The sequence below is a fragment of the Myzus persicae genome, unplaced genomic scaffold, assembly GCF_001856785.1.
Source record: "Myzus persicae strain clone G006 unplaced genomic scaffold, MPER_G0061.0, whole genome shotgun sequence".
Taxonomy (NCBI): domain Eukaryota; kingdom Metazoa; phylum Arthropoda; class Insecta; order Hemiptera; family Aphididae; genus Myzus; species Myzus persicae.
Genome location: NW_019104444.1, coordinates 606,363 through 630,699, shown reverse-complemented (window position 1 = coordinate 630,699; position 24,337 = coordinate 606,363). Strand labels below are relative to the sequence as shown.

General features: G+C 29.4%; 3 protein-coding genes across 9 annotated transcripts; 1 reads left to right on the top strand and 2 right to left on the bottom strand.

Annotated features, from left to right (window-relative positions):
* Positions 1 to 324: 324 nt before the first annotated feature.
* On the bottom strand, positions 325 to 11,986 carry LOC111042186 (RNA-binding protein cabeza-like). 2 transcript variants are annotated; one of them, XM_022326710.1, is made up of 10 exons: positions 11,653 to 11,985; positions 10,755 to 10,970; positions 10,259 to 10,408; positions 10,129 to 10,165; positions 3,500 to 3,528; positions 1,667 to 1,800; positions 1,465 to 1,594; positions 1,175 to 1,393; positions 640 to 1,111; positions 325 to 573 (listed from the first exon to the last, which is right to left on the bottom strand). In XM_022326710.1, the coding sequence occupies exons 1-10, from the start codon at positions 11,663 to 11,665 to the stop codon at positions 540 to 542; spliced, it is 1,434 nt and encodes a 477-aa protein (XP_022182402.1). In that variant the 5' UTR covers positions 11,666 to 11,985; the 3' UTR covers positions 325 to 539. The 2 variants fall into 2 exon arrangements, with proteins under 2 accessions (XP_022182402.1, XP_022182403.1); XM_022326711.1 differs by lacking the exon at positions 3,500 to 3,528 and having other exon boundaries at positions 11,653 to 11,986.
* A 4,953-nt stretch (positions 11,987 to 16,939) lies between these two features.
* Positions 16,940 to 20,471, top strand: LOC111042197 (phosphatidylinositol N-acetylglucosaminyltransferase subunit A). The gene is made up of 11 exons (XM_022326727.1): positions 16,940 to 17,304; positions 18,153 to 18,309; positions 18,377 to 18,556; positions 18,617 to 18,735; positions 18,793 to 18,908; positions 18,977 to 19,068; positions 19,142 to 19,347; positions 19,439 to 19,524; positions 19,924 to 20,107; positions 20,171 to 20,261; positions 20,322 to 20,471. Exons 1-11 carry the CDS (start codon positions 17,270 to 17,272, stop codon positions 20,394 to 20,396), a joined length of 1,341 nt encoding a protein of 446 aa, XP_022182419.1. The 5' UTR covers positions 16,940 to 17,269; the 3' UTR covers positions 20,397 to 20,471.
* A 38-nt stretch (positions 20,472 to 20,509) lies between these two features.
* LOC111042200 (TNF receptor-associated factor 6-like) lies at positions 20,510 to 24,064 on the bottom strand. Of its 6 annotated transcripts, none has more exons than XM_022326730.1 (7): positions 23,659 to 24,064; positions 22,690 to 22,818; positions 21,857 to 22,043; positions 21,568 to 21,684; positions 21,364 to 21,494; positions 20,958 to 21,257; positions 20,510 to 20,895 (listed from the first exon to the last, which is right to left on the bottom strand). In XM_022326730.1, exons 2-7 carry the CDS (start codon positions 22,806 to 22,808, stop codon positions 20,547 to 20,549), a joined length of 1,203 nt encoding a protein of 400 aa, XP_022182422.1. In that variant the 5' UTR covers positions 22,809 to 22,818; positions 23,659 to 24,064; the 3' UTR covers positions 20,510 to 20,546. The 6 variants fall into 6 exon arrangements, with proteins under 6 accessions (XP_022182422.1, XP_022182421.1, XP_022182423.1 ...); XM_022326729.1 differs by having other exon boundaries at positions 23,666 to 24,064; XM_022326731.1 differs by having other exon boundaries at positions 23,743 to 24,064.
* Between the last annotated feature and the right edge of the window lie 273 nt (positions 24,065 to 24,337).

Sequence of the window (24,337 nt, the reverse complement as noted above, 5' to 3'; positions counted from 1 at the left end):
CTAATCTAGAGTTAATAATTTTTTTGAGTCTCCTATCTGCTATTCTGCCCATTCCTGACATTATGTAACAAGTTGGATTACACTTGATATTAGGAATAGTGGAATTATCATAGAAATGAATTTAACAACAAAACAAAATAATTAATTATTGACGTTATTATTTAAAAGTTACAAAAAACAATATCGGTATCTATATAATAATACTCAATACAAGTAATTATATTATGAATAATGAGGTTGAGAAGTCACAAACGATACTCTAAACAATGAAAAAAATTATGATTTTCATTAATTTAGAATAAAAACAATACATGGTTACAGAAATCTTGTTCATCACATTTAAAAATATGATTACCTTATTATTTATTTACATAAAAGAAAAACTAATAATGAACATGAACTTCTTGACTTCTGTAATTTACTACTTAGTAAAGTTTTATCTAGCTACAATTACACAAAGCATATTTCGTCAATAAAAGAATGTATAAAAAAAATTAGACTGCTAAAAATATTTAGTTTTTGTTTTATTATTATTAAAATTAGTACGGACGGTTTCTGTCTCCTCTTCTATCACTAAAAAACAATACAAATATTTATAATTCATTTGTAGATTCAAAAAAAGAATTAATATAAACTTACTCTCGCATTGGTCCACCACCTCGTCCTCCTCCACCTCCACGGCCGCCAGGTCCTCCTCTGCCTCCTCCTCCAAAACCACCTCTACCACCTCCGCCGCCGCCAAGCCCACCACGACTACCACCCATACTAGGACCACCACGACCACCTCCCATACCACCACCACGTCCGCGCATGGGTGGTCCACCGCGACCACCACCCATACCACCTCCTCGTCTGCCACCACTATCACCAAATCCTTCAGGCCTTGGTTCATTGCATCTGTTACAGTTCTGACGCCAAGAGAAGTTAGTGTTGGCACAAGTTGGATTTGAACATTTCCAGTCTCCATCACGACCACCTGAATCATTTCCTCCACCACGGCCGCCACCTCTGCCACCTCCACTGCTCATACGGTCATCTCTTCTACGGTCTGGGGGTGGTCCACGGTCATCTCTACCACCACCACGACCTCTGCCACCGCCGCCTCTTCCACCTAAAAAGAAACATTTAATGTAGACATGATATTTTTATTTTCATAGTAAATAAAAATTATTACCTCTGGGGCCACCATAGAATCCTCCGCCTCCTTCTGATGGATCGTCTGATACAGGATCATCCATTTGATAACCACCACCACCATATCCTCCACGTCCACCACCACCTCTACCAGAACTACCACGAGTACTTCCAGTTGAACCACCGCCACGTCCTCCTTGCCAATTATCTCTCTTTGTGGCTAATTGGACATTAATTGTAGATCCATTGAAAGTTTTACCTAAGTATCCAAGTTAATTAGTTTAGGGTTTCCAATTAGTGAATACTCTTCGATAGTATTTTAACACAAACCATTAAACCAGGAAATAGCACTATTTGCAGAATGAGCATCATCATATGTAACAGTTGCTTCCCCTTTAGGTCTTCCACTTGCTTTGTCGTTGTACATCCAAATTTTCGGCTTTCCAGTTTTTTTATCAGTCTAAAATAAAATATGAATTAGATCAAAATAAAAAAATGAGATGTACTTAATACAAGCTAGATAATGTATTACCTTGATAATACCAATTGAACCAAAGTGTTGTTCAATATCAGCTTCAGAAGTGTTTGTAGACATGCCAGAAACAAATATTGTGTCCTCTTGAACGATGAAGTCACCACTACGATCATTAGGTGGTCCTCCACTACCTAGACAAAGAAAAACTAAAATTAACAAATGATATTGACATAACAAACATCAATAATAAAATAGAAAAACCAAGACAATCAGATATTTCTGTAAACCATGAAAATATGACTTTTATATTATTGTACAATACACTGTTGTATTAATTAAACAAAATGTCAACTTTATTAAAAACTCATCTTCAAAAATATATGAAAACAAAACTTCCAATTATTGTCGAGTTGCAAATAATTTAAATAATATTAAGCAATTGTAACAACACTTTTATGGAGACTCAGATAATAGAAAATACTTTTATTATACAAACTGAAATGAAAAACCATGGGACACACACCCCATTATATATAATATGTATTTCTAATATAAATATTAGGAATACAATTCTTTTATTAACTACAAATCAAGGAAACTGCATCAGACAGTTTGAGTGGCGTGCATTATTGAGGCGCAGTTAACACATTTAACCAATACACACTCTTTTATAAAGATTAAAGGACAATTCTTTCCTTAATATTAACACTGTTTAGTGGTAACCTATGAATAAAATAACCATTTAGTATGCAAAAAACATTTCAACACCATCCCAAATAGCAGATGAATTATGTACATAATAGATTCATAACCAACCTACTATAAAAACTTTGTAACATCAATTTTCTAGTTGTGCCTATATCCTATCAAGCACATTAATTAGATACACTTTATTTCATCAATCACAATAGTTTTGATGTTATTCATAAGACCCAATAATTTATTTATACATCAAATAAGATTTACTAAAGGTTAATTTTAAAATAAGTTAATATGGGTTTCAACTGTATATTTATTTTTAAAATTGTTTAATGTATGGCAGTAATAATAGTCATATAAGTAGTAACTTTTAAGAATGTAAATTTTATTTTAATTTATAATTTTTTATTACCTATAAACATATATAAACATATATTATATACTAAAACCAATCACTAATAATTAACCCTTTCACTGTTCCAGACGTACTATTACGTCCAAAACATTTATACCATTCCAAGCTCTAGACGTACTATTACGTTCCTTTATTTTATATTATCAATTGCCAGTAAATTTTAGGAAACCCTGGCTTGTATTAATTTAAACATAAATAATTAAAATCATAAAGATCTCAAAATTAAAATGTTTTTAATTTTTATATAGCATAGACAGGTGCAGAACATAAAAATAGTGTAGCAGTGTAAAGCTTAACTATATTATTAAGTATAAATATTGTACATACATCAAATTATTGTTTCATGTTTAAATAAACAGCATTTTTGTATGAACCTAATTCACCACATGGGTATGCGTAATATTCACTTGAATAATACAGACTACACCACGTCTCAACAAAAACTACCAAGACCAACAATGGTCGGAAACAAAGTAACATTTTTATTATGTCAACATTTTATTTATATATTAAATAAATAGTGAAACTGCTAACCACTTTGCACGCCACTTGATTTAAAAAAGTGAATAAAATATCATAAATACCGTTCTCTAGTATATAAATGATGAAGAATTGCTAAATACAGGTTGGAAGTATTACCTTGACAAGATACCTAACTTATCTTGTTATCAGCTTTTGGGTATATATACTTATATAGTTAACAGACTTATTTGAGCGACTATGAACCATTTACTTAAAATGTATAAAAAGCACCACTTGAATACGGTGCTATTTACCTTTGTTAAAACCACCCCTGCCGCCGGAACTAGAACAAAATCAACAAAACAAACACGATAACATTTATTGGTTGACAGTTAAATTAATAATTTAAGAAAATAAAATACAGAGAATTATAAGTATTTATTATGAGCATTAAATTAATTAAACTATGATATAAAAACATAAAGTTTAAAAAATTGAATTATAAAACATTAACTAATTACATGTAGGTATATGAAAAATACTAAATAATAATACATTTGAAATACCACTTGTTTAAGAACATATTTTTAATATTATATGAATTATCTAAAATAATAAAATTTATATTTTGCTTAATAACATTATATTTATGAAAAATATATATATTTTAATAAAAAAGAATAAAAATAGTAATTGTTATAATTTTGGGCTTGGGGACTTTATAATATGCATTTTTTTTTTACTGTTAGTCTTTATTTTTGGTTATTTAACTATAAATGCATTTCAAACAAATTATCATCAGTTCATTAATTTTATAAATGCAATTTTGGTTGTATTCATTTGTAGAACAGTTTTACTAACATTTATGAAATAAATATAATAAAGAAAACCCAATTAAATAACTTTTAAAAGTCTGTATAATGTGTTTTTAGCATAACAAGTACCCAAAAACTTTTATCTGTGCTAAAAATATAATAATATAGTATAGTTCTTCTTTAAACGGGCCAAAAATAATCTCAGATGACACAAAATACACATTACCATGCTATTCAGCATACTTCTTTAATTTCAATTTATATGTGATTTTTGTTATTATTCATATTATTTCTAGTTTAAGAAATTGTTTTTTTTTTTTAAATTAAAGTTCTACATTTTTTATTTTTTATTCATTATTGACAACTTAACTAATAAATGTATTACAGTAATAAAATACCCATTTTCGATTTTGTATGTTTTGCTTGGCAAAATCATTTTTAATACAATTTTTTAATATATTTAGAATAATAACTTTCACTTCATTGAACCATTATAATATTATTTAAGTCTTAACTGAATTAAAAAATCTTTTTACTTTAATATATTGTTTATACTAATACCTAGTATTATAAATGTTATAATTAATGACACATCCATATTCTACAGATAGATAATTACTTTTAGTCACATAAAACTTAATATATTTAGGTAACAGTTTGATATTATACTAGATGCATAAGGTTATTCTTGTATAACGAGATAACTACTGTTTTTATTCGTACCTACCTACAAAATTATTACACCATTATGTTTACAATTTAATAATTAAACATAACAGTCTTAAAGTATAAAAACATTTATTATAAATGTCAGCATACTTCCCAACTTAAAATTAATAATAGTACCATAATATTTGATTACAAATCATATTTTAACTTAATCCATTAAGATTTATAAATTATGAGAATCAACAAAAAGATAAAAAAAATATACCTATTTCTTCACATTTTGAATATAATATATTCTAATATTAAAATTCAAAAATGTATTCAAATGTTAAATAAAAATGAACGCCTGTATAAAATGAATACATTACGAATAGCATTACAAAATAACCACGAACCTTTAAATATAGCAAAACAAGTAGATAAGTAAATAATAAATATGTACCAACACACATCAGTATATTTATCTTATACAAAAATATACATCAAAACTGTGGACCAGACCTAACCACATTTACTCAAAAATTATTCTGATAGAATAGGAGACCAACTACTGTAATACCCTAAACAAAAAATTACCAACTGGTGTGTGACACAAAGTTCTTCAGGTGAACTGTGTACTTTTCATCTTTTTATGGGTGTTAATATAATACAATTTTTTTATTAATTTGGACATTTTGGTTATTAGTTACATTTTTTGTAATTGTCCAGTTCAATGTTACCATATGTAAATTATCTTAATACTTATATTATAATTGCAATACAATAAAATAAATTAACTAATACTTTAAATTTGTAGGCTTAAAATTAGAATTATTATAATTACGAATAAAAAATAATATATTTATATTTATTTCTACATTTGTGTCGCAAAATTTAACAAAAGGACCGAATGTTGTTAAGTAAAAGAAGTTGGGAATACGTCTTAAACTATATAGGTAAAAAATATATTGTGATCTATTCAAGTGTTTGTTTATTCATGCAATGAAACTTGAATATGATTTTCTATTAAGCAAAATCTTGTTAAGAATTCATGACCTCACATTTGTATTAAACAAATGTTTTTTCTTCACCACTTTATTATCTGAGGTTACTTTGAATAACCAATAACTTTTTTAAATAATATGCATTTATTCTTTTTTTTTACCATAGTAAACCTAACCCAATTTACATACACATAACAAGTTCAACTAAATTCCTAAATATGTACTTAATTCAGATGTTATGGTGCCGTAAATATAGCTGCTACTACTACCCAAGTTATAAACATCACAATAAAAAATATACCATTGTTATAATAGGAGATGGGGTCACCTATTTGTAAACATTGTATCAGATAAAACCTATAGAAACTATTGATGAATATAATATGGGTAAATAAATACTGTACATAGTGGTAGTCAAGTAATTTAGTGTATACACTAGGTAATACAGACTGCCACATATTACAACTACCTCAAAGATCATCAAATGAGTCTTAAATAATATATACGAGACTGAAGTATGTCCCGAATAAGAATAACCTTGGGTTTCTGCATACAGCAGCAACAGTGGTTGTATCGCAAAGTTTTGCACTTTATCTTATCAACCACCTAGCTTTTTACTAAGATTTAACTACGGCAAAGCAATTTGTTAGCAACGACTTATCAGACACGAAAGTTGATAAAAACCAATTCAATATATGGGTATAACACCAAGTCAACAAGTTCCATAGAGAACTCAACAAAAATTGATCGCCACCTGAGGTTACTCTTATTAAAGTATAATAAACTAAGTATCAAATTGCAGCCTACTAATGTATAACTAAAATTGGTTTAAATGTTAATAATCAATAAAGTAATTCAATATAAATATATTATATCGACATAAAATTAAAAATAATACTAGTTTTATCATAATATGCCCTATATCATTCAACAGATGAAATTTTATATCAATGATTTTACTATCTACTATTTTTAATACAAATTTGGTAAATAAAATGTTCCAATGTTTGAGATAATTTAGAGTTTAGACTACATACATACACAAACTAATGAAAAAATTCACAATATTTCACGTTAAACCTAAAATAATTACATACACAATCATATTGTACAATTTATTGATACTAATAATCAATTTTTAAAATAGAAAACTCCCTGTCTAAGTTAAAAATAAATAGATATTATATACAACTAAAAAAAAAAATTCGGAATTTGATTACATCTATAAGAGTAATAAATTTTATTAGTTTAATATTTATATTATCTACTAAATTGAAATACAATTAACTTAACACCTTTTAATTAAAAATGATTAATACATTTTTTTTATAATATTTAACAATTTTATATGAACCAAACAATACAAATAATAATGAATACCTAAAATGATGGCCAAAGATATAATAAATTATAACATTTATTGTAGTGATGGCTAACTCTTAGTAGTTATTAGTTGCACCAAGAAAATATTAACATATTTTAGTGTTAATATTAATCTCTAATGTTGAATAAAAACTTAGACCTTCATCTATAGACTTAAACTAAAATAAATCCACAAAAATGAAAAATGCAACTACTCAAGAGCATGTGCAAGTTTAAGCTTTAGATATTAGTAATTTTTTTTACCTAATTATATTATAATGTATAACAAAAACATACCTAATAAGTAATTGCCTTTAAAGTTTATTAACTCAACTAATTATTATTTACACTAAATAAAAATGAAATAAATAGTAGGGTCACCTCATTTGCCAGCAGAACATAGCATCCTCAATTTGGATTGAATAATATCATACATAATTTGATACCAAATCAGACAAAATCAACCATGTATATTCATTGTACACCACTTTAGTGATAAACTAAATAATTATGTGAATGAACCAGTTTTAGGTTTTTAAACATAAATTTAGAACACCTTATATCCTTGTTCTGTCCATCCGTTAGTTATTACTTAATAGTATAAAGATACGATTGTTGATATTAAAATATTTATTTATTGTACAAAGTTAATATAAAATTATAGTTCATTGCATTTTTTAAAAATGTTTGGAACCGGGACCTTAGTACATTCACAGAGTGAACCTCCCTCATTTGTTATTTTAATTGAATTGCTTGAAAAATGTTGTCTTTAAAATTCAAAATTGAAATTATAGTAAAAATGTATTATTATTAAAACACAAGCAATACATCTTAGAAGTTTGTATAACTCAGGACCAATGTGTATTGTTTAACAAAGATACTAAAAATAGCATTTTTTGAAATACATTTATTGTTTAAGTGGACACTACACCTGCTTGTGTTATCTGTCTTATACAAATGTACATACTGGATTCTTCTACAGTACGTAGGATTTTTATACTTTTATTTTTAAACAAATAATGGAAAATTATATATTTCAATTTAAAGTTTTCTCATTTTTAATAAAACATGAAAAAATTAACTTCACGGTTATAATAGCATCTGAAAACATAATGACATGTACATTCAGCCTAATATAATATAAATCCAAGACATATATTTGCTATAACACGTGTGTAAGACAAGAGGTATAGCATGAGGGTCTTCTAGAGTTTTCTTAAGTCACACATGTCAGTATTAGAGCACAGATTTTTATGCACTAAAATGTATCAAAATATACCATATAACATGAAGTCAAAATTGTGAAAATATGCAAGTCAAAAAAAAAATATTTTAAATTGTGTAATGTAGGGTAAATAATACACATTTTTTATTTGAGAATTATTATTTTTAATTAATGAAGTATTAAAATAATGTAAAATAACTTACAATTAAATATCTAATTGATAAATTTACCATCATTTCAATTACTATTTAGTGCCTAAAAATGTAGTTTTGGATTTTCTACTGACAAAAATTATTTTATACCTTTTATTTTGAAAAAACTTTGGTTTCAGGATTATACAGTATTAATAATCATTAAATATGCAAAAAATTGCCATGAGCTTTAACTGTTATAATTTGTTAATATGGCTGACAAAAATCCAAAAAAGTGAAAAAATGTACTACTGCATAGAAATCCACACTCTAGTTCATATTACATCCTATTAAATTTTGGCCCCATAGACTTCTTACTAGAGTAATAGAAAAATCAAAATATTATATAACATTTTTGCAATTATCAATCTATATACAGGGTGAAAATCACCTTATAAAATATAAGCATGCTCACCCCATTTGTATGCTTAAATTATGCATATATTCAAATGCGATATTTTCTCACCATTTAAGGATTATCCTATGATGGTACCAACTTTTATTTTTCAAATAACAACCTACATGTTTTAAAGCAAAATGTGATTCTGGTAATTTTGGCGTATTATAATTGAAATTTGAACGAAAACTTTCTGTTATTCTTCTTCACATACTAAGGAATGAGGATAGTAATATATTAGATACTAAATACTTTGTGAATGGCTACGAGCTCGATAATTAAAATTCAGTTAGGTATTAATTATTGACGAATATCTTGTATTGCATACCAATTATAATTATCGAGCTCATATCCATTTTACAAAACACTAGTATAATAGTCAATCTATTATCCTTATTTCTATGTATGTAAAGAAGAATAACTAAGGAAGTGTTCATTCAAATTTCGATTAAAATATGTCATTTTCAGAAACACATTTTGCTTTAAAATATATAGGTTGTCATTTGAAAAACAAAAATTGGTATCGCCACAGGATAATCCTTAAATGTTGTGAAAAATCTAAGTACACAAAAATATTGTATTTAACTACACTTAAAAAATTCCAAAAATCAGAATTTGAATATATGCACAATTTAAGCATAAAAATGGGGTGAGCATGCTTAAAATATCACCCGTACATATAAGCTCATCACTAATTATTACTCTTACTAATACTCTTAATAACTATTAATAAAACATTCAACACCGTTTAATAGTTAATGTTAAGCCTAACACTAGAAATTTAACATTGTATTACATAGCAACAAAATAAACCCTAAACATAATTAATTAAATACCGTAGGCATTATATATTTTTATTTAATAAATGCTCAAAACAATTTCAATACTTCAGATATTTTACCACAACTATTCAAAGTTATAAATGTATTCAATAAATTACTATGAAAATATAACAAAAAGTTTTATAATACTTTTTTTAAGAAACTTGAGTACTGTGTTAACTTTTATTGTCCAACAGTATACAAAATCCATATAATAATATTAACATATATATAATATGGTAAATATTAATTTAACAAAGCATGAATATGTAATGTACAATTACATAATTTACTTTAATTAGAACTAGTAGCTTCATAATATATTATATTCCTATTATGTACTCAGTGTACATTGCAACCTTATTGAATACATACCTAATATTATATTTGTGATAAAATAACTGTATTTTATCTTAATAACTTTTGTTATTGTTGCATTCAAACATAAAATGTGACTTATAAATTAACATATGTACTTACTCATATCCTCCACCGCTGCTACGTTCTTGTCTACCACCTTAAAAAAATTGAATTAACTATATTAACAACTATAAAAGGAATGAGATTAATTGTGTAAATTGAATGAAATGAAGTGCCAAATAGGAATTACCTCCAAAACTGCTGGGTCCACCATATCCACCACTCGATGGAGGACCTCCATAACCATTTCCACTACCACTTGATCCATTAAATGATCCTTGTTGGCTTCCTTGCTGTCTAAAACTTGGTGGAGGTTGTTCATATGCAGGGTATCCACCTCCTATTTTTCAGAAGTTCAGAAAATTTAATTATAGAAGGTTGAAAAATAATTTATTATGGTTACGTATGAATTGATAAGAGTTGACGACAATTTTTTTTTATTTTCAAAATGATAGAAACACACAAAAAAGTTAGTAGAATATAGTAAAATTCTAAAAATCGTTAAAAATGTGTTATCCCTAATCTATTTGCAACTACATAGGTACATATTACTTTTAATTTAAAATGTATTAAGTATTATGGCGATTATAAGACACTTTGCAACATATAAAATATTTATTTCATAACATCAGCTATGGACATTTAATTGTTGTGTGGATCATCAATACTAGTATAATCGTAATCACCTTGACTGGCCGCTGTTGGTGGCGGTGGAGGTTGATTCCATCCACCGCTACCTGGATATCCGCTTTGAGGTTGTTGAGTTTGTTGTGGTTGTGGTGCCCCAGGTTGTTGATAACCTGGTGGGCCTGGAGGAGGAACACCGTATGCTGGATATCCACCGTATCCACCAGCAACACCGCCTCCACCTCCGCCACCACCATACTGACCAGTTGAGTATTCTAAAATAAAATATAAGTTATTTTGTTAGCTCAAGCTTTGACCAGCATAAAATGTGAATCTAAGTTAGGTTGCACTTGGCCAAGCACATAATTGTATCAAATGCGCCATAAAATGAATGGAATACAGTCACAACTATGAGGTTGGTGTGTATTCGCTTAAGTTGCTAGTGCACGACGCATGAAAACATCCCAATCACAAAAATCTCCAACTACCAACCATAATATTATGTTGTCAAATACATTTGCCGTAACAGGTACCTATTATAACCAAGGCCGTACACAGGGGTTCAACCCCCCCCCCCATTAATTTCCAGTTACGGCCCTGATTACAACCCTCGACGACGAACTTCTACCGGGAGAAATCACCTTCCCTAAAACTGCACAACCGACCTTAACACATTTACATTTTGTATGTTGTGTAACGGTAGTGGCGTGTCGCCGGGTCGCAATATCAATGAGTTCCGTCGACATTTTGGACGCGGCGCGTGACGTCTGCAGCAGACACGCGGTGGCGCGCGCGCGCTTGGTCGACGAGACGCGATCGTCTTCGTATACCGCAACTCGCAAGCGATGGCCGGAACAAGCCGGCCGGCTCTGCGAGCGCTCGTACCGCGAAACATAAAACGATATGCAAAAAAAAAGCGGGTGCAGAATGTAGTGGACAACGCGCGGCCATACTTACGTGGATTTGCCATATCTCCGTTGCCGAATGAGCGAGTTTCGGGTTTTCGGGCACTGCAATAACTGTCTTCAATCACCCGTCAGGCGACCTATCCGCAATCGTATGTACACGCAGCACGGCAGGCGATCTCAAATGGCAGACACGAATGTGTCTCGAAACGTCGGGCTGTCCGCTCTGGTCCACAAGTCACAACACGAACACACAGCGACGGCGATATTATTAGTAATTAAGCAGAAATGTAGACACTACGCTTCCCTCGCCGGCAGTCAGTAATGTATTATGTATCGCGTATATCGTACGAACTATGAATTCTGAACTGCGGAGCGGGGGGTGGGTAGGCACCGGACTCGAGCATCACAGCACAAAATGGCGTTTGTTTATAGCGTCGTCGGCGCGGGCTCGCGACTCGCAAAACGTCTCGCCCAAGCTGTGCGGGGATATTCGCGTCTCGTGTTGCGGTTGCACTGCGCCAGATAAACGATTGCTTTCATATTATTCAGTTTTCGATATTTCTGTCTGCTGTATTTCCAATATTTCTATGGTTCTGTTTCTGTCACGGTTGTGGAATGTGGATAGAATGGAATCCTTTACAACCGTGATTTCTGACTTATGTGCAATACTGATGCACTATAGTGCAATGTCCCCCATAGCCAAAATATAGATAATCTTAATATCTTATTCTATAAAATGAAAAAAAATACAAAGTTAATACAATTATGTTCCACTAAAGTAGTTCTTACTGAAACAGTGAAACACAAAACTGAATATTTAAAATTTTAAACCGAAATTAACGATATTGTTACTATATCTAATTTTAAGCTATTGCATATTTGCATCTTTATAGTTAAAATCTTGGTACTATGTATCCGTATAGAAGCTCAGACAAAATATTTATTATAATTTCATATAGTCTGTTCCCTGTGCCCTGTGGTATTAGACGGTATTACTATATTAGTAATAGTAAAATTAATTAATAGCAATATACCTAAATCTATCGCGATTGTAACTGCAATAATATAGTAGAAGTAGATTGGTAACTAATCTATGTGGATAAAAATAGAAATTATGGTAATATGATAAGCATTTATTTCATATATTATATTTGTATAAAATGTCAAAATGTATTTAATATTTAACATAGATGTATGATAAACATGTAGATAAACCTCCTGACTTACCTTCCTCATATCTACCTATCAGCCTTTATTACCTTCTTTCTCAAAAATCCTAGAAAAGATTATATTAAAGCGATTAAACCCTATATTAACAAGCCAAAATATAATCCCCCACACTCAATTCGGTTTCAAAAATCAACACTCGTCACTCCATCAAGTCCACAGATTAATCGATATAATTTCACAAACTCTCGAAAATAAACAGTACTCCACTGGTGTCTTTCTCGACGTAGTCCAGACGTTTGACCGCGTCTGGCACGAAGGCCTCCTCTATAAAATACGATTTTTACCAGCCCCTTTGTTTTTAATAATAAAATCCTTCCTATATAACCAATCCTTCGTTGTTCGTTGCGAGGACGAACTCTCACAAATCCACTACATAAAAGCAGGCGTTCCCCAGGGAAGTATTCAGGCACCAGTGGCGTATATAGGGGGGAGGCCCCCTAGGCCAGAGCCCATAGTGAAATTGCAGGTTCAATTAAAGCATTGCATGTATATTTACACTGTTAACAGTTTTTCACCATGATTAAGTTAGCCGGTTGATTAAAATCATTTTTGAGTAATCTACAAGGAAATGTTAGATATATTGACGGGACTTGCTTTAATGACTTATTGACTTTGATGTTAAATTCATAGTAAGATAACATTAAAATATACAAACGACACTGTCAATACTTTTAAAAAAAGAAACAAAAAATTAATTTTACATAATAATTATAAAATTGAATTGCGCAATTTTTATTTGAACTGTATAATATGTCATAATTCTTAATTATATAACAGCTGCTCCCTTAAAAATGTATAATTATGGCTATGCTGCTTGACTAGTGATAATTGATAAATCGGCCCATAGTGAAAATAATTCGTATATACGCCACTGTCTGGCACCTACACTCTACAACATATTTACCTCCGACATTCCTCACTCAGTCACTCCGAAAACACCACTCTTGCTACCTTTGCAGATGACACAGGCATAATCTCTACCAATGTTGACCTAACCATAGCATCTAATAATCTACAAACCCATCTTAATGAACAACAAAACTGGTTCAATTTGTGGAGAATCAAAATAAATCCAAATAAATCTACCCACATAACCTTTACTCTACGTCCAGTCGTCCAGATCATAGTCCCCCTATATGTTCCTCAACAAGTCACGATTCCTAAAACACAAGAGACCCGTTACCTCGGAGTCCATCTCGACAGCAAACTCACTTGGGCATATCACATAAAAACAAAAAGGAAGTCACTCAATTTAAAACTCCACAAAATGAAACACCTTCTTAAATCAAATCTCCCTCTCAACACAAAACTCGTAATCTATAAACAGATCCTCCGCCCTTCAATGACTTACGGAATACAGCTATGGGGTACCTCCAAAAAATCAAACATTCAAAAATTCCAATCCTTCCAATTAATCTGCCTTCGCCTCCTCACCAACGCCCCCTGGTATGTCAGCAACCTCACACTCCGCTCTGATCTCAATATTCCAAACATATACACCCTAGCCTCCCACTATTATAAATTATTTCACAATAATACAGTCAACCACTCAAATCCACTCATTTCCAATCTTTCCTCTCTCACTCTCCCCGATAATCCACTACGTCGTCTAAAACGAAGTTGGCCCAGGGATCTCCTCAACCAATAATAATAAAAAAAAAAAAACAAATTAAAAGTCTAGAATTGAAGTAGTGTTGTTTGGACACCCCCTTCCATAAAGCCGTCCAGCCTTGTAAAAAAAAATTAACCATATTATTTATTGCATAGTATAATACAGATTGTACATATTTTTCTTTTAATAAACAAAAAAAAAAAAGATGTATGATTATATGAATTGATCAGTCAAAAATGAAATGAAGAAAAAACTGTAAAAAACAGTTAATAGCTACTATAGGCATTACACACTTTTTAATTTCGTACTACACAAAATGTGTAGGTGGTACTGGTAATCGGAAAATAAAGTCTTGGCAAAGAAGTCCCATATTAGAAAAAAATAGTTTAGTAAGTCATAACTAGGGCCCGGATTTATATGCTCTAAAACCTCAGAAATATGCACTATACTGTACGCATTTATGTTTTTATTTTGCAGGAATATACCCTATGCGTATGTTATTTTCATTATTATTTTTTTTTTTAATATACTATTTTTTTAACTATAAATAAGTTATTTTAATTAAAATGATATAATACCTATTGAACCAGTTACATTATAAGTTTCATTTTAAAATCATTAATTTTAATCAAGTTTATAGTTTATTTATAATTCAAAAACACATCAACAGTTGAACAATGATCGAGTTCAGTTGAAATTTAGTATAGGTAATACCTACTAAATCGTATCGTATTTTATCGTAACAAATTACCGCGGTGACCGTAAGATTTACTATACAAATATACAATAATATGTACCTACAATAAAAATTATTAAGGTATATTAAATGTAATCGGTATTTGACATAATATATATAATATATATATATTAACTATATAGATTATTTACGATTATCGATTTATTTTTAATTGAAACATGTTGGAAATTCGAGTTTTAAATCCTATTTCAGGTATCCACCTATGTATTATAACCAGTAGTTGTCTGCTCTACGGACTACGATCGAGTGATGAGTTTGCACTTACAAATTTAAACTCCAAAATTAACCATTGAAATGTAATTTACATTAACTTTAATTTTAAGTACAAACAATTTGGCGATATACGGTAAGACAATTTACTTCAACGATTCAAACTAATTCCAAAATATCCAACATTTAGACGGAAAACGAAAGTATATTTTATAATCACAATATAGAAGAAAATCGGGAATACGGCGACAAATAGTTCGTAATAATTGTATATACGAAATGCGACTGAATATTTATTTCTAAGCGATCAAATAAAATTATTCGTCGTGAACTGCTGATGGCAGTTGAAAATACAGAGTTATAGGTACGCGATGATATGTCTATATTATAAATTTATAAGAAAATCCTCGTATAGAGAACGAATGAAACATTTTGCTATGCTGATGAAGAGTCGAAGATTGTAATTGTCACGACTAAGAGTAATTTAGAATATTTACTATTATTTAGTCAATAACATAATAGTTATACTATTTTATGCGATGGTATATTTTAAACAGTCTCACACTCATTTTGAGCAACTTTATAGAATTCGTGTTCTACATAAATCAATGTACGTTCAAGTTATGTACCTATATTGTCTCAATTTGTCTGTTGCCATCCAAAATAACTGATATATTTATGCTAAAATATGGCATTTAATAAAAACTCTATGTAGTATCTAAAGAATTAAAACCTCAAAATATACTTATGGATTTTGAATTATTTGCTTAAAATGGCGTCTTGCGTATTTTTTCAAATGCGCAAATTAAATGTAACCGGTTTTACCTACCTATAGGAATAGTTTAGTACAAACAAATTGGAATTGAGATTTAAAATCGAATACGACAAAAATGAATCAGACATTTTAAATTGCAGGGTAAAGTGTTTCTTTGGCGTGGCTTGTTTTACCTCCTACATTTTTGTAAAATTAATTTGTGCTTATGGATTGTCAAAAAGGATTTTTTTTTGCGCTAATGGAATATTTGTTTTTGGGCTTATGGGCTACAGTCTACTAATGTATTATTTTATTCAATTAATTATTTTAGACTTTTTCCTATAAAAAGTGGGGATCTTTTTTATCGGGACTTTTACTTCTGCGATTCATCATACCTACTCACTGAACTGAATATTTCAGTTCAGAGTACCTACTACGCACAATAATTTCAGTTTCTGGTTGCTATATGCCAACATGGTTAGAAAGAGCTAGAATAGAGATAGTCAATACTCAATACCTATAGGTACCTGTGTAATACTGTAATATAATGGGACCCGACTACGTAAAGTGCTTTCCTATCTTTTCCCAAAAATGTCGTTATCTTTGTTGTTTAACTATTCTCTCTCTTTCTTGCTATTAATGGCTATAAATGTATATTTTATTTATTCTGTGCCATTATAGGGTAAAATGGTACCAGAGTTTGTATGCTATCTTTTTCTCTGTTATCAGTCCATTTCTTTATAGGACTAATATGCTAACACAGAATATTCTGTGATGCTAATATCAAATCGTTATCTATTATCTATGCGTTGCATTCGGCATTACTCAAAATTCATTATTATTTATTTAATTAATAATGTCGCCGTGTTGCGTACTTGATTATGCGTCCTGCGATCCTGTTTGATATTCTGATTTCAATATTTCATACTTATTACTTATTACTATTTAGTTAATACTTACCTTCTGCTACACACTACAGAGGCGGAATCATAGAAAACATTATAATACTGCAGTTCTTTTCTTACTCACAGTCGAATTATAATCTTTCATAGTCAAAATTCTTTTCCGATTTTCCTGAACTATCGAACAACGACTTACGGTCAATGAGTGTGCATTTCAAAATGAAACACAAAATTTGGTATGTAACCAAGTTCGAAATCATGATGCACTATTTACTTTTCACAGTGTTACTGCAACACAAATTAAATTATAAAATTTGCACTGTAATTAAAATACAACTGCCTATGACTTACAGACTAAGTTTATACCAGCCAATAGAAATTGTATGGAAAAGTTCTGAGCATACCATACCCTTCTTCTGTTAGTCTATGAAATCTGAATTCACCACCGTGTATGTAAATTATCACTCCATAGTCCATTCATAGAATATTTCACCAGTATAATAATAAATTACCTATTTTAGCTCTTGGCTACCGTATTATAATATTATTCAATTTATTCCACTCATGTAATTGTGATTGCAAACTTTATGTACTCCATTATATACTCTGTTTCACTAATTATTTTTATATAACTTCTATAGCTTGTACATCTTGTAAAGTGCCTAATGGCGTCAATTTAAATAAATAAAGTCACTGTAGTTCACTCCAAACCATACTATATGGTATATTTTACTGTTTGACAAAATAGTTGGCCTGAATCATGGTCATTGATGGGTAATGATACTACCCGTTGTTCAGAGGTGTTAGGAATGGTTAAAAAATACAATTTACATTTATACATCTAATATCTGTTTCAGTAATTTTCCTGTTCCTAAATAAGGAATTCATTGAACTTATACATTTTTAAAATCACTTTAAAATTAATATGTATTTATAGGTAGCTATTAATAGTTTCATACATTTTACATTGTTAAAAATTCCAATGGTTAATAAGTCTGGATGTTGTGTTCTACACAAAATCTTAATATTATGAACAATAGTTACACTTAAATTGCACAATTAATGACTAAAAATGTAATTTTAGTATGGCATCAGATTTCTTCTACCCAAACATGGGCGGTGTGGAAGAACACATATTCAATTTGTCACAATGTCTTTTAATGAAAGGATATAAAGTTATCGTCTTAACCCATTCATACCAAGATAGAGTCGGAGTTCGGTATATGACAAATGGATTGAAAGTAAATTAAAATATATGTTAAAACTATTCGATACTTTTTCAAAAAAATAAATCATTAATTTTCATAGGTGTACTATTTGCCAATCAAACCATTCTATAACCAATGTGTCTTACCTTCAATGGTTTCTTCTTTACCATTAATTAGATATGTTTTAGTTCGAGAACAAATAACTATTATTCATGGGCATTCTGCATTTTCAACTTTAGCTCATGAAACAATGATGATTGGTCGTTTACTCGGCATCCAAGTAAAAATAATTTAGTTATCATGTGTAAAATTATAATAAATAAAAATATTGAATTTTTAGACAGTATTCACAGACCATTCATTATTTGGATTTGCTGACACTTCAGCAATTATAACAAACAAATTTTTAGAAATGTCACTAGCTGATTGTAATCACTGCATTTGTGTATCACATATTGGGTAGTTATTAATCTAATTACATAAATTGGGTTGAAAATTTAAAAATTACTATTTTAGCAAGGAAAATACAGTATTACGAGCTCGCGTTAATCATCATAGAGTTTCGGTCATACCAAATGCTGTTGATACAACAGCATTCGTTCCTAAGTTGGAATTAAGAACAAAAAATAAAAGTAATTATTTGTCTAGAATTGAATATAAAAAATATTTATTGAAATGTATTAATTAACTGCATTAACAGTTACGATTGTCGTGGTTAGTCGTTTGGTTTATAGAAAAGGTGTTGATTTGTTAGCACAAATTATTGCTGATGTTTGCTTGAAAAATCAAAAGGTTTGATGTGCTTTTAAAAGTTTACATACTATATTTGCCTTATTCTAATGGAATCAACAAATATATTTTATAGGTTCAATTTATTATTGGAGGTGATGGTCCTAAACGTGAATTACTTGAAGACATACGTAATAATTTGAATATTGGCGAACAAGTAACCTTACTAGGTAGCTTGGAGCATTCAGAAGTATGCAATGTACTTAATCGTGGGCATATATTTTTAAATACATCTTTAACAGAAGCATATTGTATGGCTATTGTTGAAGCTGCTTCATGTGGGTATGGTTTTAATTTTCTTTACTATAATAATAATAAAAAAAATAATATCTTTTTTATTTTGTTAATATTACAATTTATTTTCAATTTCAAGATTAAAGATTGTTAGTACAAGAGTAGGTGGCATACCTGAAGTATTACCTCCGGAACTTATAATCTTAACTGAACCTAATGTTCCATGTAAGTTACAAATAATTTTAGTGCTTGTAATGAATTTGTATTCATAAACTATGTGAATAGCAAAGCCGCTTAAATGAGAAATAGTGCAGTTTGTTAAAAAAATTTTAAATTTGTGTATTTTTAGTGTCAGCTTGGCCTTAGCCTCTGGGCCCCTCGGTTTTTTTCTTTAGGGTCTCGTAAATTTTTTTTTGCTTGATGTGTTCCTGGTCTATATAGGGAGTAGTTATTGGAGTGTTTATCGAAGTATTTAACAGCACGTTATATTTCTTAATAGGGCTAAGGACATTCATAGTGGGGCCCCTTAAAAAAATTAACCATGGGCCTTGGTCTGCCCAGGCTGACACTGTGTATGTGTAATAGTAACCAAACCATTTTTTTTTTAATTGCTTGAACTTTTAGCTATACTCCAAGGATTATACAAAGCTATAAACCAAGTAAATAGTGAACTTGGAGTACCACCATTTGAATGTCATCAAAAAGTGCAATCACTGTATAACTGGATGAATATTGCTAAAAGAACAGAGATAGTGTATAATATGGTTTCATTAGAACCACCAAAAAGTTTAGGAAAACAATTGCGCAGGTACAATACCTTAGAGTTAATTTCATAAATTATCTTAGTACAAACATATTATTTAAATTTTAGCTACATACCTACTGGAGTATATCCATTTTTACTGGTAGTATCATTTATGCACATATTGCTAAGACTTCTGGATTGGTGGATTCCGCGTTCAGTAAGAATCAATGATAGATTTTTGTGTAATATTGTTATTAAAAAAAATCATATGTTTTAGGATATAGACCTGGCTAAGGATTATAAAATCGAGGATAGTCAAGTAAACTCTAAATCACCAGTTATTGAAAATTGATTGTATACATTTTTTTAAAATTGTTATTTATTCTATAAAATGTATTTTGAATATATCAGTTCTAAAATAAACTTATTTATGGACGGATACAGTTACATATAATACTTTTGTAAGCCAGGTTCAACATTATTTTACTTTAGAGATCAGAAGTTAAATACATTCTACGATTATTTTAATCACAATTGAGTCATTTTTAATAAACCCATTTTGAAGAACTTCATCAATGGCAACAAATTCACTGTAGCCAAAAGCTCTTGGATTTAAAGAAGGAACTTCATTACCAATATTTCCGAAAGAACACCTTCTAAATGCTTCAGATTCAGCTGATGATTGCATTTTCAAACAAATGTTCTGCGTTGAATTTGTTGGATGGATTAAAGTTAATGTAATATGACCAGAAAATGGCCAAATTAAAGTATCATCATAATCACCACGCATCATGTGAATAAATAGAGAAAGGTTACGATTGTCTGTTGACATATTTATTCGACCACATACTCTAAAATTGAAAAAAAAATATTTTAAACATCAGGTATTTTGTACTTTATTTCATTGCTTTACTTGTATCCAGCAGAAGATGTATAGAATCCTGGAGTGTAGAATCGTGTTTGTAATGGTTTTTCTCTCATTGATTTTAAAGACTCCATAAAATTTTCAAATCTCCATATATACACACCATTGCATATAATTAATGATATTGCATTTTGAGATTGTCCAAACTCAACGATTAAATTATTAACCATTTGACTAAGTTGTTCAATATCTTTATCCTTGATGGCATTTTTTTGATTCAGACGCTCTATATCTTTATCTTTTTCAATATTACTTTGTTCCAATACAACTATTCTTTCATATAAATTACTGTAAATGTTAAAAAATCATTATCATCAATTAAAATGTATGATGTATTATTACTTTATACTTTTTTTAATTGAAATATATTTTAAAGAATAAATGTATAACTGACCAAAGTAAAGCTTTTTCAGAATTAGGGTCTTTGTTCGCATCCCAGAGTTGTGTAGCTTCTAAAGCTTTAGAACGAGCACCATCTCTAATTTGAAATTTGTTCATGAAATCAATATGAGATTTTGTAAGTAGCTAGAAATATATAAAATAATAGAAATATTTTATTTTCATTTAAATACAATATTAATTGGGTATGTTTACTTACAGTAACGTGTCGATGCACACTCATAACAAGGTGGTTTGATAATTCATTTTTATCTTTTATGGTATCCTTACATCCAATTAAATGAAATGGGCATAGATTATCAGCAAGTCCATTCATCTATATTTCACAACAGTCAAATAATAAATATTTTTATGACTTCTCTTTGATTTCAATATAAATCATAATCTACAATTTTCTTAGCATTGGTTTATATCCAAAATTAATTGATATTTTAAGTAGGTATAATGTATTAATAATTATAAAGTTAACTTTTATGAAACTAACTTACTTGGTTTTTATTAAATCCACATGAGGCATAATGTTGATCAGCTTCTAACAAAGGTATTGTTACATCACAACCAGTATTTAAACAAGCTACTTTTTGCTCATCTATTTCTCGTTTTGTATAGTTGTCGGGAAATAAACCTTCTATAGTCAAGGGTGATAAATCAATTGGACAAATTTGACTTTTCCGCCTAAAAAAATAATAATTTAAAATATCATATAGGTAATGAATACAGTTAATATTTTATGTATTGTTACCTATGTATTCATAAAAACAGTGTTTGTAAGGTAACAAAATATGGAACCTCAACAAAAATTGTATGTGTGTATTTTAATTAAGTGATGAATATGCAACAAGTATGCTGCTGAAAGAACAACACCACCACCACCACTATCACAACCTCTCCAGTGTCTGTAATCACCTTACAAATTGGCAATAATTGCATAGTCATATTATGAAATAATGATTATCTGTAATTGACATACTGGCCAATGTTCCTACTACCCAAAGATTACTTAATTTAAATGATTATTACACCTTGTCATAAAAAACAAAATTATTTTCACTCTCTTTATTCCAAAAGCTGTTGACACACTTATTGGAGTTAGAAGTATGAAGGAGTAAAATAATGTCTATCACTGTCAGTGACCCGGTAAAAAAGCAATTAGTTATGAAAAACCGTCCAACTGTCTTTATTAATATAGTATAATGTCAGTAACTCAAGTTTTAGATATTAAAATAATACAATATTCAAATACATTATGATCCTTAATATAATAGCTAACTAAAAAAACACGTAATAATAGGTATATTATATATAATTTGTTTTAACTTACTTAAGCCATGTATTTATACACTCAGAACAAAATCGATGTCCACATTTTGTCAGCATTGGATCTTTTAGACAGTTAAGGCAGATAGAGCATTCAAAACGAGGATCTATTAATGACAGCATTTTTGTTTATCTGTAGAAATAACAATGTCAATAAGTATCATAAAATATTTACCAAAATACATATATAGTTAAAAAAACATTAAATGCACACATCATTTTCCAAAAATGTCAAAAGTACCTACTTTTTATGAAATATATTGAATAATACAACATACTATAGGTACACCAACTTAGACAAACAGAAGAGAAATATAAACAAATCCTGAAATCTTTCTTAAGTATAAAAATTTTGATTTTGATTTTGATTCTCTGATACAACTAATATATATATTCTATTTGTGTTACAACAAATTGAGAGATAATTTTTATTTATTTTTTTATAAGTGCACGTCTCTTACCAAATACCAATCATCGGATATTTGTGATTTACTAATATTGAATTTATCACAAATATTTTGAATACTATGGAACACCTTTTGTGTAATATATATTTATCAGTATCCAGCAAAAATGTAGAGAATTTTAACTGATAATCGGTTATTTGGGTAATTAATTTAAATATTGGTAATAATAACAATAATTAGAAAATCGCAAGGTGCAGAAAATTGGTTGGTATAATATAATATGTGACATTAATATGAATTACAATTAATAAAATCAACCAAATACCTATTGGCAAATATTAAGTGTCTATTGACAATAATCACCTGTTGATCCTATACCGATTTATAATTCATAATTCTATCTACACTAAACACTTATATGTAAACTCGCACGGTTCTATTTAAAAAAACAAATAATAATTTGCAAAGCAAATAATATACTAAATGCGTACGATTGCATAATTAATTATCAGTCATACTGTATGTCTGTATTTGGATAGTAGATTATGTAGATACATCATACATACCACTTACCAGTGTCGTTAACAAAAACAAAACGTCCTACGTGGTGGACTTCAACCTACAGTACAACACTAGACTCAAGTACCTACCAAGAAAGTGTTCGGTGGACAACGTGATTATTGTAATAATAATAAGAATAATAAGTAATAACAACTATCACAACGAGTAATATTTACATTACGTAGATAATAATTAATAAACATAATAATATAATTGGTGAAAACAAAATAAGCGGCACCGCGGATTTAAGAATTTGATATTAATTCGTAATCACCAGTCACCACAGTAGAACGATTTAGATTATAATAACAATAATATAATATGCATATTATTAAGTTATTGTTAAAAAAAATTATATTTTTCAATTTCGTAGTGTCGTCGAGTCGACGCGATACTACTTAATCTATTCCGTGTCGTGTGAATAATGAATAGATATCGATTTTAGGAGGAATCATGTGCGACAACGTAAAAACCTAAAACTCCCTTGAAGTGATCTTTTAAATATAAAATTGTAAAAAATATTATCAATTTTTTTCAAATTTCAAATAAATAATTATATTAATCCGATCAATTATTTATCCTTATTACCTATTATTAATCATAAATAACGAATAAAAATATTGATCGAAGGATTTGTCAAGCTTATATTATTTGATATAACTGTATTAATTCTTCCGTGTTAAT

What these genes read in the sequence shown, in the direction of transcription:
- LOC111042186 (XM_022326710.1), bottom strand. An exon ending in TGGACCCAGCAGTTTTGGAG is followed by an intron (nt 10,166 to 10,258) that starts GTAATTCCTATT and finishes AATTTTTTTAAG; the next exon opens with GTGGTAGACAAGAACGTAGC. An exon ending in GGTGGTGGACCAATGCGAGA is followed by an intron (nt 574 to 639) that starts GTAAGTTTATAT and finishes ATTGTTTTTTAG; the next exon opens with TGATAGAAGAGGAGACAGAA.
- LOC111042197 (XM_022326727.1), top strand. Translation starts at nt 17,270, where the DNA reads ATGAGTGTGCATTTCAAAATGAAACACAAAATTTG. An exon ending in ATTAAGAACAAAAAATAAAA is followed by an intron (nt 18,909 to 18,976) that starts GTAATTATTTGT and finishes CTGCATTAACAG; the next exon opens with TTACGATTGTCGTGGTTAGT. An exon ending in TTTGCTTGAAAAATCAAAAG is followed by an intron (nt 19,069 to 19,141) that starts GTTTGATGTGCT and finishes TATATTTTATAG; the next exon opens with GTTCAATTTATTATTGGAGG.
- LOC111042200 (XM_022326730.1), bottom strand. Translation starts at nt 22,808, where the DNA reads ATGCTGTCATTAATAGATCCTCGTTTTGAATGCTCTATCTGCCTTAAC. An exon ending in GTGGATTTAATAAAAACCAA is followed by an intron (nt 21,685 to 21,856) that starts GTAAGTTAGTTT and finishes TGTGAAATATAG; the next exon opens with ATGAATGGACTTGCTGATAA. An exon ending in TCTGAAAAAGCTTTACTTTG is followed by an intron (nt 21,258 to 21,363) that starts GTCAGTTATACA and finishes TAACATTTACAG; the next exon opens with TAATTTATATGAAAGAATAG.